This window comes from Macaca thibetana, chromosome 17 (genome assembly GCF_024542745.1).
Source record: "Macaca thibetana thibetana isolate TM-01 chromosome 17, ASM2454274v1, whole genome shotgun sequence".
Taxonomy (NCBI): Eukaryota; Metazoa; Chordata; class Mammalia; order Primates; family Cercopithecidae; genus Macaca; species Macaca thibetana.
Window position 1 is genome coordinate 88,789,636 of NC_065594.1, and position 17,557 is coordinate 88,807,192.

Genomic DNA, 17,557 nt, shown 5'->3' on the forward strand with positions numbered 1-17,557 from the left:
TACAGAAAGTGTAGCTCCTTTCAGAAAGAAAATTGCTATAGCAACATTGTTAAAACTAATTTATTGTTCATTCACCTTTTTTCTTTTTCAACAAATATTAATTGAGCACCATCTGTGTGCCAGGCTGTATTCTAGGCGCCGAAAATACAACGCACATTGTATTTGCCCACATTCCAGAGGAAGGAGACAGAAAACAAACAATTGGGCTGTTCTGTGCCATGCAGGGAGAAGGACTGTGTAGGAAACGAAAGCAAGGAGTGGAGACGGGAACTGACCTGGCGAGGAAGACAGGTGCTGTTTTTAAGAAGGTCATCCAGAAGGCCTGAACACAGTACAGCTGCCATGCCCTGCTGGATGCCGGAGAAGGAGAGAGAGGCCGGGAGGCTGACAGGGCTGGGAAGGCAAGACCGAGGCCAAGGCCTAAGGCGTGTAAGAGGGGCGGGGGCCCAAGGCCAACCGGAGCCAGGGCATGCAAGGTCCTCTCAGCCTCAGGAAGCCTTTGGATCTTAATGTGAATCAACTCAGAAACCAGCAGAGAGGCTGCAGTTGGAAATGACATGATCCGACTTATGTTTAAAGCAAGGTTTCTCGGCCTCAGCACAGTTGACATTCTGAGCTGGATACTATAATTCTAGGCTGGGGACTATCCTGTGCACTACAGGGTGTTTTGCAGCATTTCTGGCCTCTGCTTACCAGACGCCAGGAGCACACCCCTGGCCCAGCTGTGACAACTAAAAATGTCTCCAGATATTGCTGAATGTCCCCTGGGGGTCAGAAAGCCCCTCCTATCAAGAGCCACAGTTTAAAACAGAATCACATTGACTGGGAGTGATATTTCAGTTATATAGAAACTAGCACAAGACAACCAAATTTTTTGTATTAACATTTAGAGATTTGCTCTCACTAGATTAAAATTCAATGTAAATGTACCTACACTGCATACTTGTAGTTAATAATCATATCCTAATGCGAAGGCCAAGACTTTATTTTTGAGTCAGATCCTGATGTGATTCAATTCTCTTGTACCTGTAAAAAGAGCACCAAGCCCAAGATCACAGAGAAATCTTGTTAATAGGCTAAAAGAAAACGCTACAGGTATCCAAACCAACCCGTGTTACCATGGACCCAACCACAGGATGCCACTGAACTACACAACCCCTGACTTCACCAGATGAAAAGGCACAAAAATGTCTCAGACACACCTTTAAATATTATACAGGATTTACAGTATTCACTTCCCTATTGTTTCCCTAAATTCACTGAGAGTTTCAAATATTTTCTTTCGATGTCGACTTTTCTTCATTCTCAGAACTCTGCTAGCCACTGCTTGAAGGCATGAAAAGGCTTGATGACATTGTTTGCACTGTATTATTTCTAAAATTCCCCTGAAAGCATGCATCATATATATGCACTTTTAACAAAGACCTCTTCAGACTTCATGCCATTGTCCTCTTGATGTCTGATTGTTGTAATTCCCTCAATGCTGAAGTGCTGGGTAATGGGAGTGCTTTTGACAAGGAATTTTGTGTGCTAAGCTACCACTTTACAGGAGAACCCAACCATCCGGAGTTTCTGCATTCGATCTTCAATGTGTTGAATCTAGAAATTAACAAGTCAGGGCACGGCTGCTTTCACGTGTTTGGATCTAACTGGGAGAAGGGTGTTTATGAGCGGAGGCTGATGCATAATTCAGTAGAATGCCCTGGCTACTATAAGCAGAGGAGAACCCCAAGTGGGGATGTCATACTGAAGCCGCAGCACTATTGCAGCTGCCAGAGTGCAGCTTTGCAGCCTACAGTTTTCAGTTCATTACCACTGAGGCCTGGGTGGTTAACTCGTCACAGGAAAGAAGCTGTCATATCCTGTCCTTTATATCAGCAAATGAAACAGTGAAGGAAAACTTTACATAGAGGAACCAAGAGTAAAAGAACGAGTGTCGGGGGACTGCTGAGCCCTCTGGGCCTCAGTCTGAATCCGGCTGCCATGCCGTGAGTTGTGAAATGTTTACATGGAGATTAACCTCCCCAAGCCTCAATGACCTTATCTCAAAAATAGGCATAATAGTGACAACTCTTCAGAATTGTCATGAGAACAGAGCTAAACCAAGCACCACATCTAGCACAGAATTGGCACCTAATATGCACCCGGGTGATGGTAACTATTGTAAGAGCAATGTGAGGAAGTGTCATGCTGACCATTAATTCTTACACCTTACATTAAGAAGGGCCTATTCCTTTATTCCCATCCAGAGCCAGCCTTAAGTAGATAAATGTTTTTAAGATTTAAAAACTTTAAATAATTATAAATTAAGATTGAAAAAATTAAAATTTAGCAGATAATTCAAGGATTTAAGCCTAACCTATATGACCATTTAAAAGAATATCATGGTGGCTGAGCACAGTGGCTCATATCTGAAATCCCAGCACTATGGGAGGCCAAGGAAGGCAGATCACTTGAAGTTCGAGACCAACCTGACCAACATGGTGAAACCTGCCCTCTTCTAAAAAATACAAAAATTAGCCAGGCATGGTGGCACGCACGTGTAATCACAGCTACTCTGGAGGCTGAGGCAGGGGAATATCCTAGGACGCAGAGGTTGCAGTAAGTCGAGATCGTGCCACAGCACTCCAGCCTGGGCAGCAGAGTGAGAGACACCGTCTCAAGAAACGAAATTTTAAAAACCCAAAAAACATATCTTGGCTACAGTTTAACCTGCCAATTGAAAAACAGAAATACTTTTAAACTTTAATCACAAAAATGAGAATTTTGGCTATAATTTAAATACATCAGTTGATGAGAAATCAGTCGTGAGGGAGGCCAGCCCGAAGTATTCAAACCGAGAGTCAGCAAGTGTCTCAGAGGATTCGCTTATTGCCACCAGGTGTAAGAGGACTGTCCTCATTCAAAGCCTTGGGGGAAGCCCTCACTGCGCTGAGAATGAAACCTCTCAGTTCCTCTCTGGTGGTTTCCCAGGCCCTGACTCATTAGTACCGGGTTCCTTGAAAATGGTGAGCTCTTTCCTGCCTTGGGACGCATGGTGTGGAGGTTGCCTTTCTAAAACCATGAGCTGAAATGCGACCTCATGGACCTTACCCACCTTGCCTGGCTGCCCACCAGTGTTTTCCACTTACTGGGTTTTCCACGCAGCTCTAAGTCCACCATGTTTAATTATCTGCTTGTGCATCTGCTTGTTTATTGCCAATCACCTTTTTGGGAGAGAAGCTCCCAGGTACCAGGCAGTGGTATTCATTATGTATCTCCCACGCTCAGTGAGTATCTTGCACATAGTAGGCACCCAATAAATAACTGAATTAAAGAATGCAAAAATAAAATAGGTGAAAGAAACATAAAAGCAGGTGAGTACATCTTCAGCCAGTTTTAAAACAGAACCTGTTTTACTGGCATTCAGAAACTTAAGGGAAAAAAAAAAAAAGCCAAACTAGAGTTGACCACATTGAATAAGTATTCTTTCAGTTTCAGCCCGTTCCATAATTGCTCATTGTCAAGAGCTAAAACATTTAAGATCACCTGACTTTCACTTTTGTTGCCGTTCTTGTACATGCTAACTTGACTGAAGGTCTTTGTTTTTTATGTTTAATGGAGTCAGAAGGCACAGTGGCTCACTGGATCATTTAAATATAAACTCTTCTGCCTAGTTTTCAAAGTGCTGATAGTTTTGCCTTTATTCCATCTATCCAGAATTTCCTGCTTATGAATCTTGACCTGCTTTCCTTTCTGGGCAGAGCAGGCTGTGTTCTGTGCTTGTAAAGGAGAGGTCCCTGTGGGTGATCTGACCAAGGTCCTGACTGGTGGGTAGGAAGACTCTGGGCTGATGCGGGAGAGGGCATGAGTGCACCAAAGCAAGAAAACAGGAGTCAATATGGAGAATTTGGATAAACATGCATTGCTTGTAGTGCTATTTGAGGGTATGTCTTGGGAGGCAAGAGGGGATAATGTCAAGGAAGGAGTTAGGAGGGACCAAGTCAAGACCAGCCTTGAGAGATGAGCTCTGGGGAGCTGGAGCGAGCCTGCCTGCCTGCCTGCCTCCCTTTCTTTCTTTCTTCCTTCCTTCCTTCCTTCCTTCCTTCCTTCCTTCCTTCCTTCCTCTTTCCTTCCTTCCTTCCTTCCTTCCCTCCCTCCTTCCTTCCTTCCTTCCCTCCCCTCTCCCTCCATCCCTCCCTCCCTTCTTTCCTTTTTTCCTTCCTTCCATTGTTTTCCTGTCTTCCTCCCTCCTTCCCTCCTTGTCTCCTTCCTACCTTCTTTCTGTAGATTGTAACCAACAGCAGTTTATCCAAAAGTTTTCAGCATGGAAAAGACTTTTAATGAAAAATAAAGACTGAATAATAATCAGAACATACACGTTAAAGTTCCATTCTGTCTCTTTTCAGCTGCATGACTGAGTAACCCTAATTCCTTCTTCAGCAAAATAGGGATAACATGTCTGCCTATGGAAGTACTGCTGATTGGGATTGGGGTGGTAAAACACTGTTCTGCCATATGTAAAGTATAACAAAGCAAATGATGCGTGTTGTCCCATTCAAATAATTTGTTAGCCTAAATCTTTAGAAAGGCCTAACTTTAAGACAGTCAGAATCAACTGTGTCCCAACAGAAAAGAACCAGTCTCACACATATCCCTGATGCTGAATCAAAAGTGTCCAATAGGTTGCAGCTTTTTTGAGGTTCCTTGGGACGCAAGAGCCAATCCCAGGTGCACCTGTGCAGTCTGAGAAAGGAAACCTGGCAGAGGTGGTGATGGGGGGACGTCTGACCCCTTGATGGACAGTCGTGCCTGATTTGCAAAGTCTGATTGTGTGCCTAAGGGTAATGCAGTGACCATGGGAAAACCTACCTCCGTTAGATATTGCTCCAAAGAGCAAGCATTTGCTGTGTTTTGCTTTATTAATACTACATCACTTTTAAAAGTCTTCATTAGGCCCTTCAGTGGAATTTGGACAGTGGCTTCTGTGTTCCCACCTCTCAAAACACTTAATATAGGACACGCATTACATATTTTAGTAATTATCTTAGTGTGCAGAATGCAGAAGTTGAGTGTGGAAGTTTAGTATTCCAATATGGACACTAAAAATGTTTATAGTGATGTTGAAAATAGCACCATAGTGTTTCTTTCACTCAGGTGTTTCTTATTTTTTCCAAAGCTATTAGATTGCCTACATTTATTTAAATTTAATAATTCAGAAAACTCCTGAAACATGAACTCATTGCTTTCTCATGATAGGCAATACTATAATGACAAGTTATTTGATCTGTGACATCAAAAATTCTTTATAAATAGGGTTGAATGCAACAAATTATTTGTACCACTTAACACTTTCCCTTTTGTTTAACAGTGTTGTGGCAAAATTTGGTGAATATTATATAGGCCACAAATTTGATTAAAGATTATTATTATTTTAAATGTCATAAATGTTTGATTTGATGTTTTATTATTTTCTCCAAATGTTTTATTCGGTGTATTCAGTACATGTCATCAGAAAATAATGATGTTTTCTAAAATTTATTTTAGGTTTTGAAACTAACATGAACCTAAGTAGTCGGGATGACCCTAGTACATCAGAAATTACTTCCGAGACTCAAGATAGAAATGCAAATAACCATGGAATTCAGTTATCTAATTCACTATCTAGTGCTATCACTGCTGAAAATGGAAATTCCATCTCAAACGGTAAGCACTTTTTAAACTCAGAAGTAAATGGATAGAAGTTTTAGGCTGTATCAACTTTCTAGGAGGAATGGATTTAACATATGAAAATGAAGAAGGGTTAAGAACCGGAAAATAGAAAATAAACCATGAAACTCTCCTGCAGGTATTGTTGTCAGCATGTGATTGCTTCAGTTAAAGAATTGGAATTGTATTCACTCTTTGTTGACTTCTCTGAAATTTTATGGAGTATTAATCTAATTGGTCTAAAATTAGTATACTGAGCAGAAGGCAGCAATGGATTATCTACCAATATTTTTAATTAAAAAATTATTCTGGAAACTAAGAAATGTGAAGGAAAATAATATTAAAGAAATGGTAAGTGCCAGACTGGCTTCAGGTATTTTACGTACATCAATGAGTGCCACATTTAGAAAGTGGCTTGGTTGCAGGTACAAAAGCTGAGGATCATGCAAGTATTTTCTCTCACAAATAAAAGAAGACAAAGGCTTCTGGGAATAACTGATGGGAAGATTCAGACCAACTATTCCTGAGAGGCTCCTGCATGGTTGGAAAAAACATGTTTGTTTAGTCTAATTAGAGGCATGGGAGAACCATCACGATGCTGAAATGCTGGGAAGCAGCTGAAGACCTGGGAGTGGGGTGCAAGGTGAGCTGAAGCAAGGAAGCCCACACTTGAGGCTTGGCTCATGGGGACAAAGGGGTGCCCACATTGTTCGGAGAAGGCAGCTAAGAAGTCGAGTTGTGCTTCTGACTGCCTTCTCAGATTACAGGGCAAGAAACTGAGTCGTGGCCCCACCAAGGCCTTGGGGTGGGGCCTTCAAGTGTTCTTCCCAAGAGTCAGAGTGAACCAGAACCAAGAGCCATGTTGAGTTGCCCAGAAGCAACCAGGCCTACAGGTACCTGGGAGAAACACGTGTAAATCTACCCCAAAGGGTAGTAATAGCATACCAGGCTTCAAAACATTCTTAGAAACCATTTTTCAAATGCAAAGTCCAACACAGTTAGAAATAACCAGGCATAGGAGCACACAAAATAAGTTGAAAAATTACAAGCCAAGACATATGTCAATTGCAATATGTCCACAGGGATTCAAAAGATTGGAATTCAAAGACACATGCCTTAAAATAAGTATGTTTACTGAGCCCCCCCACAAAATAAAACGAGAATTTCAGCAGAAATGGGAAACTATAAGGAAATCATCAAATGGAAATTCTGAATTGGAAAATGCTGTAATAAAATTGAGTACAACAGAGGATAAAGTTAAACTTAGTTAGATATAGTTGTTGAAAAACAAAACAAAACAAACAAAAAAATAACTGGGGAAGTGGAAGATAACTCAGAAAATCTCCAGAACGAAACAGACTGAAGCAAAACAGAAGAATGGAAACTCTGGACAATGGTTTAGAGATATAAAGGACAATGAGAAGGATGACTGAAGTCTTAGGGAAAGAAGAGGAAGTGCATGAGCAGAAGAAAGACTTGGTGAGAAATGTTAGAGCCTCTCCCAACACTGACGAAAGAGCACCAGGAAATGGATTTAAGTTGGCAGATTTTTATAACGTTCAACATACATTCTTCATGAGATCCAGCAGTCTGACTCCTCAGTATCTTCCCAAGAGAAATGACAGCAGTGTTCACATAAACACCTGTATGCAAATGCATATGGTGACATTATTCATAATCACATAAAACTGGAAATAAATTCAGTGTCTTTCAACTGGTGACTGGCTTGTATTAGTGATCCATCACTGTGCAAAATATTACTCCCAACACTTGGAGGCTTATGTAAGAAATGGTTATTATTTCATAGTTTCTGTGGGCCAGGAAGCTGTGTGTGGCTTAGCAGGGTGCCTTTGGTTTAAGGTCCCTTGTGAGACAGCAGTCAAGCTGTCAGCCAAGACCACAGTCATCTTGAAGGCTGATCCATTTTCAAGGTCACTCAGATGGCTATTGGCAGGCCGCAGAAGGTTCACATCCAAGTCAACTCACATGGGCCTCTCCACAGGGCAGCCTCCCAGCACGGCAGCTCTCCCCACACCCCTGGGCAAGCAATCCAAGAGACAGCACCCCAGATGGAGGCTGCAGTCTTCATATAACCCAGTCTTGAAAGTGACACCCCAGCACTCTGTCACATTTGATGGAGTCACTAAATCCAGGCCACACTCAATGGGTGGGGAGTCCGTGAGTGCCTGGAGGTGAGCTCACCAGCATCTCACAGGCCAAACTAGCACATGGATGAAGTCTGCAATAAATAAGAGTGATCAACTGTAACGAGCATCAAAAGGGATGGCTAAAACATTGTGTTGAGGTAAAAAAAAAAAAAAAAAAAAAAAGTCAAAAGACTAAGTGTGATCCTGATTATATGACATTTGGGGAAAAGCAAAGCTGTGGAGACAGAAAACAGCTGAGTGGTTGCTGGAGGCCGGGCATAATGGCAGCAGATGAAGTTCAGAAGGACATGTGTTGTTATAGACAACCGGGAAGGTTCATGTCTCTGTAGATGCACAGATTTGTATGTCTAAAAAAGGTGAATCTCACTATCTCTAAATTACACCATAATCAATCCAACTGTTGTAGAAATGAAACAGAAATCTTTGCAAAGCCTGAGTAGGATACATAAAACTTTCCTAGGTGTGTATCATAGTAAAACACCTATAAAATAAAGACCAAATAGAGGTAAAAATATGTACTACCTTCAAAAAGCAGCAACTGAAGTCCAAAGACAATGAAATAACATAGTTAACATGCTCAAATAAAATAACTGCCCCCCAAAAATTCCTGTAATAATGAAAGGGAATTAAGGATATTTTTAGGAAAAAAAATTAAAATGAAAAGAATTAAACATTGACAGACTCAGAATGCTTCCAGATAAAGGAAAGAATAAAGAATAACTAAAAAGGCAAGTAAAAATGGGAGGGGTAAAATAGTATTTAATATTGTATACTGATAAACCTACCTTGCCAGTTGTAACCTCAAAGGTAACCCCTGAAAGAATATTAGTGGGGTAGATAATTTCCAAACCAGTAAAGACAGAAAGATAAAATCATAAAAAGTCAACTCCAAAGAATGAAAAAAGGGGTAAAATAGGAAAAATAGGGCAAGTAGAAAGTTCTGAGACAGTAGATATAAAAGCACATATGAAAATAAACCTTATTTAATTAAAATAAATTTTAAAAGACTCATTTAATGTAAATTTATATGAAAAATGATTAACAGAATATTTTAAAAACTAAGATTTCTGAAAACAGTAAAACATAAGGATTCTGAAACATTAAATGTAAAGGGATAGAAAAGAAAAAGATATAACGTGCAAATATTTAAAAAGCAGCAAAAACAGTGCTCATATATTTGCACGTCAAAAATTACATCTCTAGGCCCGGCGCTGTGGCTCACGCCTGCAATCCCAGCACTTTGGGAGGCCGAGGCAGGCAGATCACTGAGGTCAGGAGTTCAAGACCAGCCTGGCCAACATGGTGAAACCCCATCTCTACTAAAAATACAAAAATCAGCTGGGTGTGGTGGTACATGCCTTTAATCCCAGCTACTCGGGAAACTGAGGTAGGAGAATCTCTTCATCCCAGGAGGTGGAGTTGGCAGTGAGCTGAGATCGTGCCACTGCACTCCAGCCTGGGCAACAGAGCCAGACTTCATCTAAAAAAAACAAAACAAAACAAAAAAAACACCTCTAATATTCAAGAAGAAACCACAAAATAAATTCAAAACCCAAACATTTTAACTAATGACAAGGCAAATATGAAAACAGAAGTTTTAGGACATGACTAATGTCTTTTGTGTATGAATGGAAGGGGTTTACATGCAGTGTCAGTATGGTCAATATGTGGCTGTACGGCATTGTGGCCATGGCTGGGCTTTTAGTGTCCACATCAACTGAATAATATATATTGTACTGATTAAGTCATTTCATGTGCTTCATTCCATCCCATCCTCCCACCTTGCCACCTTCTGAGTCTCCAGTGTCTATTATTCCACACTCTATGCTCAAGTGTACATGTTATTTAGCTCCCACTTATAAGTGAGAACACGCAGCATTTGTCTTTCAGTGTCTTAGTTATATCACCTAAGATAATGGCCTCCAGTTCCATCCATGTTACTACAAAAGATCTCTTAAGAAATGGAAATGTATGGCTTCAAACATTTGCATCACAAGAGAACAAATACAACAAGTGTTAAAAGTATCTAGAAATTAGAAACAGAACAAAAACTAAATACCACGAAAATAGAAGGAAAGATACGATAGTGATAATAAGAACATAAGTTATTGAAATATAAAACAAATAAAATAATGTAAAGGGATAGAAAGGAAGGAAAGAGAAAGTTTATCTTTTAAAAAATTATCTTTGAAAACATTAATAAGATTGAAAATTTTCTTGCAATGGGATAGAGAAATAGAGAAAATGGACACAAATAACAGATTTTAGATTGAAAAGAGGACATCAATACAGATCTGGCTGAAATTAAAAATAAGAGAATATTACAAACAGTTTTACGCCAAGATAAATTTGCAAATGTACATGAATACATTCTCAAAAAAAGGAAAAATAGAACTAAAGAAAATGGACAAAAGAAGTAGGAAAGCTAAATAACACTGTAAATGTTAAATTAATGCAATTTGTAATTGAATGCCTTCCTGCTCCAGAATTGGATGGTTTCTCCACTAAATTTTTCCAAAATTTTAAGGATGAAATAACTCCAATGTCACATAAACACTTTCAGAGAACAGGAAGGAAGAAGGAGAAAGAACATAATATTACTCCAGCTTGCATAATTAGCCACTTAATTTATGACAAAATTGGCGTGTTAGGGCACTGGGGAAGAATAATTGATTGCTATCCATGTGAGGCAAACAGTGAAACTTGACCCTGCCTAATGCTATACACACAAAACAATTCCTGATAGATTATAGATCTGTATGTCAAATGTCAAATAATAAAATGGATAGAAGAAACAATAGAACATCTTTCTTTCTTCGTAAAAGGAAAGGCCTTCTTAAGCAAGACACAAAAGTTTTAACCATAAAGAAAAAGGAAAAAATAACATAAATAGGGAGAAAATATTTTCAACACATTTACCCAACAAAGGCTAATATTCAACGTTTATTTAAATCAAAAACAAAAGACAGCTTAAAAGAAAATTGGACAGAATACACGAATACGACTTAGAAAAACATTTTTAATGGATTCCAACCTCGTTAGTAACTAGAGAAATGTAACTTAAGACTCCAGGACGATGCTACCACACACACTCTAGAATTACAGACCTGCCTGACAAGGAAGAGGTGCTCAGAGAACCAACTGCCACAAAGTGAGGAGGGCGATTTCATTCGGAGGAGAAGGCCAGCAGCTATTTGGAGAGATGACCACAGGAGCTTCCGCAGAGCTGCCAGTGTTGTATTTCTTTATTTGTGTGGTTGTGAGAGGTGACAATGTGCTAGCAGCCCTTACTCTCAGCACCTCCTCGGCCTCCTGCCTCAGCTTCCACTCTGGCGGCGCTTGAGGAGCCCTTCGCCTGCCACGGCACCATGGGAGCCCCTCTCTGGGCTGGCTGAGGCCGGAGCCTCCTCCCTCTGCTTGTGGGGAGGTGTGGAGAGAGAGGCGCAGGTGGGAACCCGGGCTGCGGGCCGCGCTTGCGAGCCAGTGCGAGTTCCAGCGGGAGCGGGCGTGGGCTCCGTGGGCTCTGCACAGGGAGCAGCCAGCAGTTGCCGCCAACCCAGGGCAGTGAGGGGCTTAGCACCCGGGCCAGCAGCTGCAGAGGTTGCACTGGGTCCCCCAGCAGTGTCAGCCCGCTGGCACAGGCTTCCTAGCTGCCTCCCTGCGGGACAGGGCTCGGGACCTGCAGCCCACCATGTCTGAGCTCCTCCCCCTGCAGTGGGCTCCCAGGCTGCCTGAGCCTCCCCCAGGGGCACCACCCCCTGCTCAGTGGCACCCAGTCCCATCGACAGCCCAAGGGCTGAAGAGTGTAGGGGCAGCTCAGGACTGACGGGCTGCTCTGCCTGCAGCCCTGGTGCATGATTCACTGGGTGAAGCCAGCTGGGGACTTAGAGAACTTTTATATCTAGCCGGAGGATCGTATGTGCACCAATCAGCATTCTGCGTCTAGCTCAGTGTTTGTAAATACACCAATCAGCACTCTGTGTCTACCTCCAGGTTTGTGAATACACCAATTGGTATTCTGTATCTAGCTAACCCAGTGGAGACTTGGAGGACTAGCACTCTGTGACTCTGTCTAGCTCAAGGATTGTAAATGCACCAATCAGCACTCTGTGTCTAGCTCAGGGTTTGTAAACGCACCAATTGGTACTCTGTATCTAGCTAATTCTGTAGCTAACTAGCACTCTGTGACTCTGTGTCTAGCTCAAGAATTGTAAAGGCACCAGTCAGCACTCTGTCAAAACGGACCAATCAGCTCTCTGTAAAATGGACCAATCAGCAGGATGTGGGTGTGGCCAGATAAGGGAATAAAAGCAGGCTGCCGGAGCCAGTAGTGGCAACCTGCTAGGATCCTCTCCTATGTTGTGGAGGCTTGGTTCTTTCCCTGTTTGCAATAAATCTTGTTGCTGCTGTTTGGGTTCATGCTGCTGTTACGAACTGTAACACTGACTGCGAAGGTCTGCCACTTGACTCCTGAAGCCAGCGACACCACAAACCCACCGGGAAGAACGAACAACTCCAGACGCGCTGCCTTTAAGAGCTGTAACACTCACCATGAAGGTCTGCAGCTTCACTCCTGACAGCGAGACCACGAACCCACCAGAAGGAAGAAGCTCCAGACACATCTGAACGTCTGAAGGAACAAACTCTGGACACACCATCTTTAAGAACTGTTACACTCACTGCGAGGGTTCGCGGCTTCATTCTTGAAGTCAGCAAGACCAAGAACCCACCAATTCCGGACACAGTTGCTACAATTCTGCAATTTAAAAAAAAAAAAAAAAAAAGGAAGAAAGAGATGGAGAAAGGGAACTTCTCTTAAATAAAATATTTCAGTTTTCCATGTTTTGAGGCAAAAGGCAAAAACTACAGCTTCGGAAATGATCCTAAAAAATTTAATAATAATAAAGAACTGCAAGTGTTACTCTAAATATCAAAACATAACCGAAAACGAAAGAAACAAACAAAAACCCTCTAGACCAAAATGGAGATGTTTGTGGAAAAGGCTCCATGAAATTAATAATATGAATTCTTTGGGAGTATCAGGGTTCTAAACTTCAGCATGTAACAGATAGTGTGTATGGCCGCAGCCTGCAACACAGATTGCTGTGTTCTCCCTTAACATGCTTACGGATTTTAAAATAAAGTTGGTTCTATGCTGTCGTTAATTAAAAACCACTTGAAAATCTCAAGAGTTATATGTGCAAAAGGAAAATTATTTCAATTGGAAATTCAATCTTTCAAAGCAACTTAACACATTTATGCTGATCTACTCTTGTGAGCGCCGTGAATTTTTGGGTGCCTGGAACTTTCCCCATGATTTTTAAAACATCCAGCACAAGGCTCTATATACTTAGGCCCTCAGTAAGCATTTACTGATTGAAATAATGTTGTTTGTTACGTAGGAACCAGTAAATCCCATCTAGAGGGCAGAGTCAGAAAAACTGCCCAATCAGTATTATAGAAATTGAACAAACATTACACATGTGCAGCATGTGATATATACATGAATATGATAACTCTTAAAGCAATTATTAGTACAGGTTCATAACTTACAAAGTGTGGCCAATGCACTTTCTAAATATGGGCACAAGATGAAAACAAATGTTTAAAATAATTTAAAGTTCAAATTGAATTAGAAACAGTGTTATTTTCTAGGAAACATTTCTCTTTTGAATGCCAGTATCTGCATGCTACCTCTGCTTCCCAGAAATAATTATCTGTTTGTTCATTTGTTGAAATATAGTTATGTGTGGGTAATTATAGCTATCACTTACTTTAATTGCCATCCTTTTACTGATGTGAACGCAAGCTTGGATTTTTTTTGTATACTTAATTATTCCCTGGACTTGTGGTTATTTATTATTAGATTAGAGAGAAGTTTTTAGTGTTAGAACATTTTAGCTTTATCAAACAAAATATTGTGAACATAAAGATGTTTATTTTGTGGGGACACAGATATAAAAAAATCTAACTAGGGCATTTTATATCAGTATTATTTTTTTCCTTGAATATACATAATATGGCTGGGTATCAGGAAAAATGGCAATGAAAGAATACAGTCATTGCGTTTGCATTTACATTTATCATTCTGTGCAAATTGTGTATTTTTAATTTGCATTGTGTTCATCCTCAATGCACAATAAGGGTTACTTGTGTTGAATACAGGCTTCCTAAGGCAAAAGGTTGGGGGGCATCATTTGCAGGACCAGAAAATCTACATTCTGTGCATCGACTCTGGCGCCTTGTTGAACTTAGGCCATTAGAGCACCAAACCACACCAGTTCTGGGAACATCTAAGAAGGGTTTCCATCAGCCACACCTCAAAATCAATCCAATCCACCAGTCAAGGAGCCTTTGGTGGGAGTCCATAAATGTCTTTAATATATATTTTACAACATCACTTTTTTTTTTTTTTTTTTTTTTTTGAGACGGAGTCTCACTCTGTCACCCAGGCTGGAGTGCAGGGGCGCTATCTCAGCTCACTGAAAGCTCTGCCTCCAGGGTTCACACCATTCTCCTGCCTCAGCCTCCCCAGTAGCTGACACTACAGGCGCCCACGACCACACCCAGCTAATTTTTTGTATATTTAGTAGAGACGGGGTTTCACCGTGTTAGCCAGCATGGTCTTGATCTCCTGATCTCATGATCCGCCCACCTCGGCCTCCCAAAGTGCTGGGATTACAGGCATGAGCCACTGCGCCTCACCAACATCACTTTCTTTACGGAAATTGTACACATTCTTTGGAACTCATACTCTTGTCTGACTGAAAGTTTAACAGCCAGAGAAAAGGAAGCAAGCCTCACTTGACAATCTGGAATATGTTGAAATCATCTATTTTAAGCAATAGAAGTTACCTTTGCAAAGAAAGAAAACTCCTGGGGCATCAAGTAAGCCCTGCCCCACTCATCCTTCTAGTTAAAAGCATTTTAAAGTCACATTAAATAATTTCTAATGTGGATATTATTTAATTACCTTTTCTCCACTGCAGTTGAGAAGTCAGTGTTGAAAAGGAACAGAATGAAATGCTCACTCTACTCTTTCCTAGCTGCGGAATATTGTTCCCAGTGCTTAAGGCATCATTCTGCCTGCCTGGGTTTGAAGCTCAGCTCCGATGCTTATTAACTCCCCTACCATGGGCAAGTTACTTAACCTCTCTGCTTTTCAATTTTCTCGTCTCAAAAATAGGAATAATAAAAGCACCTACTTCATGGATTGCTGTATTTTATACAACAATATTTAACAGAAAGTTAATACTCAAGAAGTATTACCCATACACAGTTATTCATAAAGTGTTACGTGTTTTAGAGCTAGAAGAGTCATGAGGATTTATCCAACAGAAACAACAATTACATGAATGAGGTAGATGAGGTGCAAGGCAGTGAATTCGTTTCTCTGAAACCATACAGGCTATAATAGTAGATCAGTGCTTTCTGAAAGAGACACAAATGCCCACGTGTACAGCCAAATACACAATGTTACTTTGATGGCTTATGCTGGTATGCAGGGCAAAGACAGACATTACAATTTGGAGTCTCTGGGATGAATAGAAGCAGGAATATCAGGGTGGAGTTCAGGGGATATTTAATATTGAGGTTGGAGGATTCAAAATAATATGAAGGGCAGGATGGCAAGAGGAAACCCAGTGAAGAGAGAGGTGCACATTAGTCAATCAAAACAGTCACCAAGTGCACCTGTCACATGTAGGCTTTGTGTTATGCATGGGAGCCCTATGATACCTAAGCACCACAAGATGACCTCTTTGTGTGAACAGTGAAAATACGGAGCACACTGAAAATACATACCAAGGAGACTGCAAAATAGGGCAGTCAGCAATAAATGTCAAACGAATCCCATAAATAATGATTAGTCTGTTACTTTCTGCATAGATAAAAGAGATGATTCTGGTGGGCTGGGATTGCTAAGGATGCTTCATAGAGAAGGTTGGGATTTTCAAAATGTGTTTAAATCAGAAAAGAAGGGAGCACATTTCCAGGAATTTTCTGCACAATGTATTGTGGCACGAATGTGAATCAGCTTCTCTGATAGAATAGGTGAGTAAATAAGAGAGGAAAGAAACAATTATGTAGGAGCTACAGAGCCATGAATGCCAATTTAAAGAGTGTCTCAGCTGGGCACGGTGGCTCACGCCTATAATCCCAGCACTTTGGGAGGCCGAGGCGGGAGGATCACGAGGTCAGGAGATCAAGGCCATCCTGGCTAACACGGTGAAACCCTGTCTCTACTAAAAATACAAAAAATTAGCCAGGCGTGGTGGCGGGCGCCTGTAGTTCCAGCTACTCGGGAGGCTGAGGCAGGAGAATGGCGTGAACCTGGGAGGCGGAGCTTGCAGTGAGCCGAGATCGTGCCACTGCACTCCAGCCTGGGCGACAGAGCCAGACTCCGTCTCAAAAAAAAATAAAAAATATAAAACAAGAAAAAAATTAAAAATGAAAAAACAAGAGAGAAAAAAAAAAAGAATGTCTCTGAAAGGGTTGCCATTGTTTTGAGGGAGTACTGTCTGCTATTTTGGAGAAGTGTACCTGATTGTACTATCCAGGGTGAACAACAGAATTGGAAACTGAGTTTGGGGGTGCCAGTTTTGAATTCATTCACGTAAGCCTTGGCAGGTTTTGTACATGAAGCAAGAGTATTAGACTGTATTGGTATAGGAGTCAAGAAGTGGAAGGTGTCAAGAACGACTCCAAGAATTTGAGGCAAATGATGGGAGAATACTGCACTCTTCAGAAGGGAAGGGCAGTTCCCAAAGGAGGTTAATTCCATAAGTGGATTTGGAACTCGAGAGAGAAGGACTTCTGATTATGGATGATTTTTCCGTAAATGATGATTACAGGTTTGGAGTTTAGGCCAGGGTTCCAGGATAGAAAGAGAAAAGCCAGAATTTTCAAAGAAGCTGGAGACATGGTGGTTATTTGTAGCATCAGAAGAAAAATAATAAAGAGGAATAAGAAAAGAAATATGACCACTAAACAATGCAGAACGCCAAACTTTGAGAAATTTACATTGAGAAGGGTGGAAATGGAGACATGCAATAGGTGCTCAAGAGATAGAAGACAGATGTCCGATTTCATGGAAATCAAGAGAGGAGTGGATTTAAAGGTAATGGAATACTTGGAAAGCTGGACAGATGTAAAAAGAGAATTCAAACCACCTTGCCATTGGCTAAACAAGTTTGGGTCCCTACAAAATGACAGATTTGACTAACAGATTCCAACTGGTTAGCCATGTGAAATTCAGTGCCGTACCCCCCTTGAAAGTCTCTGTCTCATTCTTGTCTTGTCTGGTTTTTGTTTTGTATTGTTTTGTTTTGTTTTGTTTTTTGAGATGAAGTCTCACTCTGTCGCCCAGGCTAGAGTGCAGTGGCACGATCTCGATTCACTGCAACTTCCACCTTCTGGGTTCAAGTGATTCTTCAGCCTCAGCCTCCCGAGTGGCTGGGACTACAGGCGCCCACCACCACCTCCGGCTATTTTTTTTGTATTCTTTTTAGAAGAGGCGGGGTTTCACTGTGTTAGCCAGAATGGTCTTGATATCCTGACCTCGTGATCCGCCCGCCTCGGCCTCTCAAAGTGCTGGGTTTACAGGCGTGAGCCACCACACCTGGCCCTCATTCTTGTCTTCTTATAAGAATCTGCATGAACCCACTGGGCTCTGCATATAGACCTCATGGCCCCAGAGTCTC

General features: G+C 41.3%; 1 protein-coding gene and 1 long non-coding RNA gene across 3 annotated transcripts in view; one reads left to right on the top strand and one right to left on the bottom strand.

Moving 5' to 3' along the window:
* MYO16 (myosin XVI) overlaps positions 1 to 17,557 on the top strand; it is a 615,551-nt gene that overhangs the window by 564,622 nt on the left and 33,372 nt on the right. For both annotated transcript variants that reach the window (XM_050766698.1, XM_050766697.1), the window contains one exon: positions 5,527 to 5,685. In XM_050766698.1, coding sequence (XP_050622655.1) covers positions 5,527 to 5,685 — 159 coding nt within the window. The remainder of the gene's footprint in view (positions 1 to 5,526; positions 5,686 to 17,557) is intronic.
* LOC126940656 (uncharacterized) lies at positions 4,532 to 7,352 on the bottom strand. Its single transcript, XR_007720854.1, has 2 exons — positions 7,257 to 7,352; positions 4,532 to 4,716 (listed from the first exon to the last, which is right to left on the bottom strand). It is a non-coding gene; the product is annotated as an uncharacterized LOC126940656 (long non-coding RNA).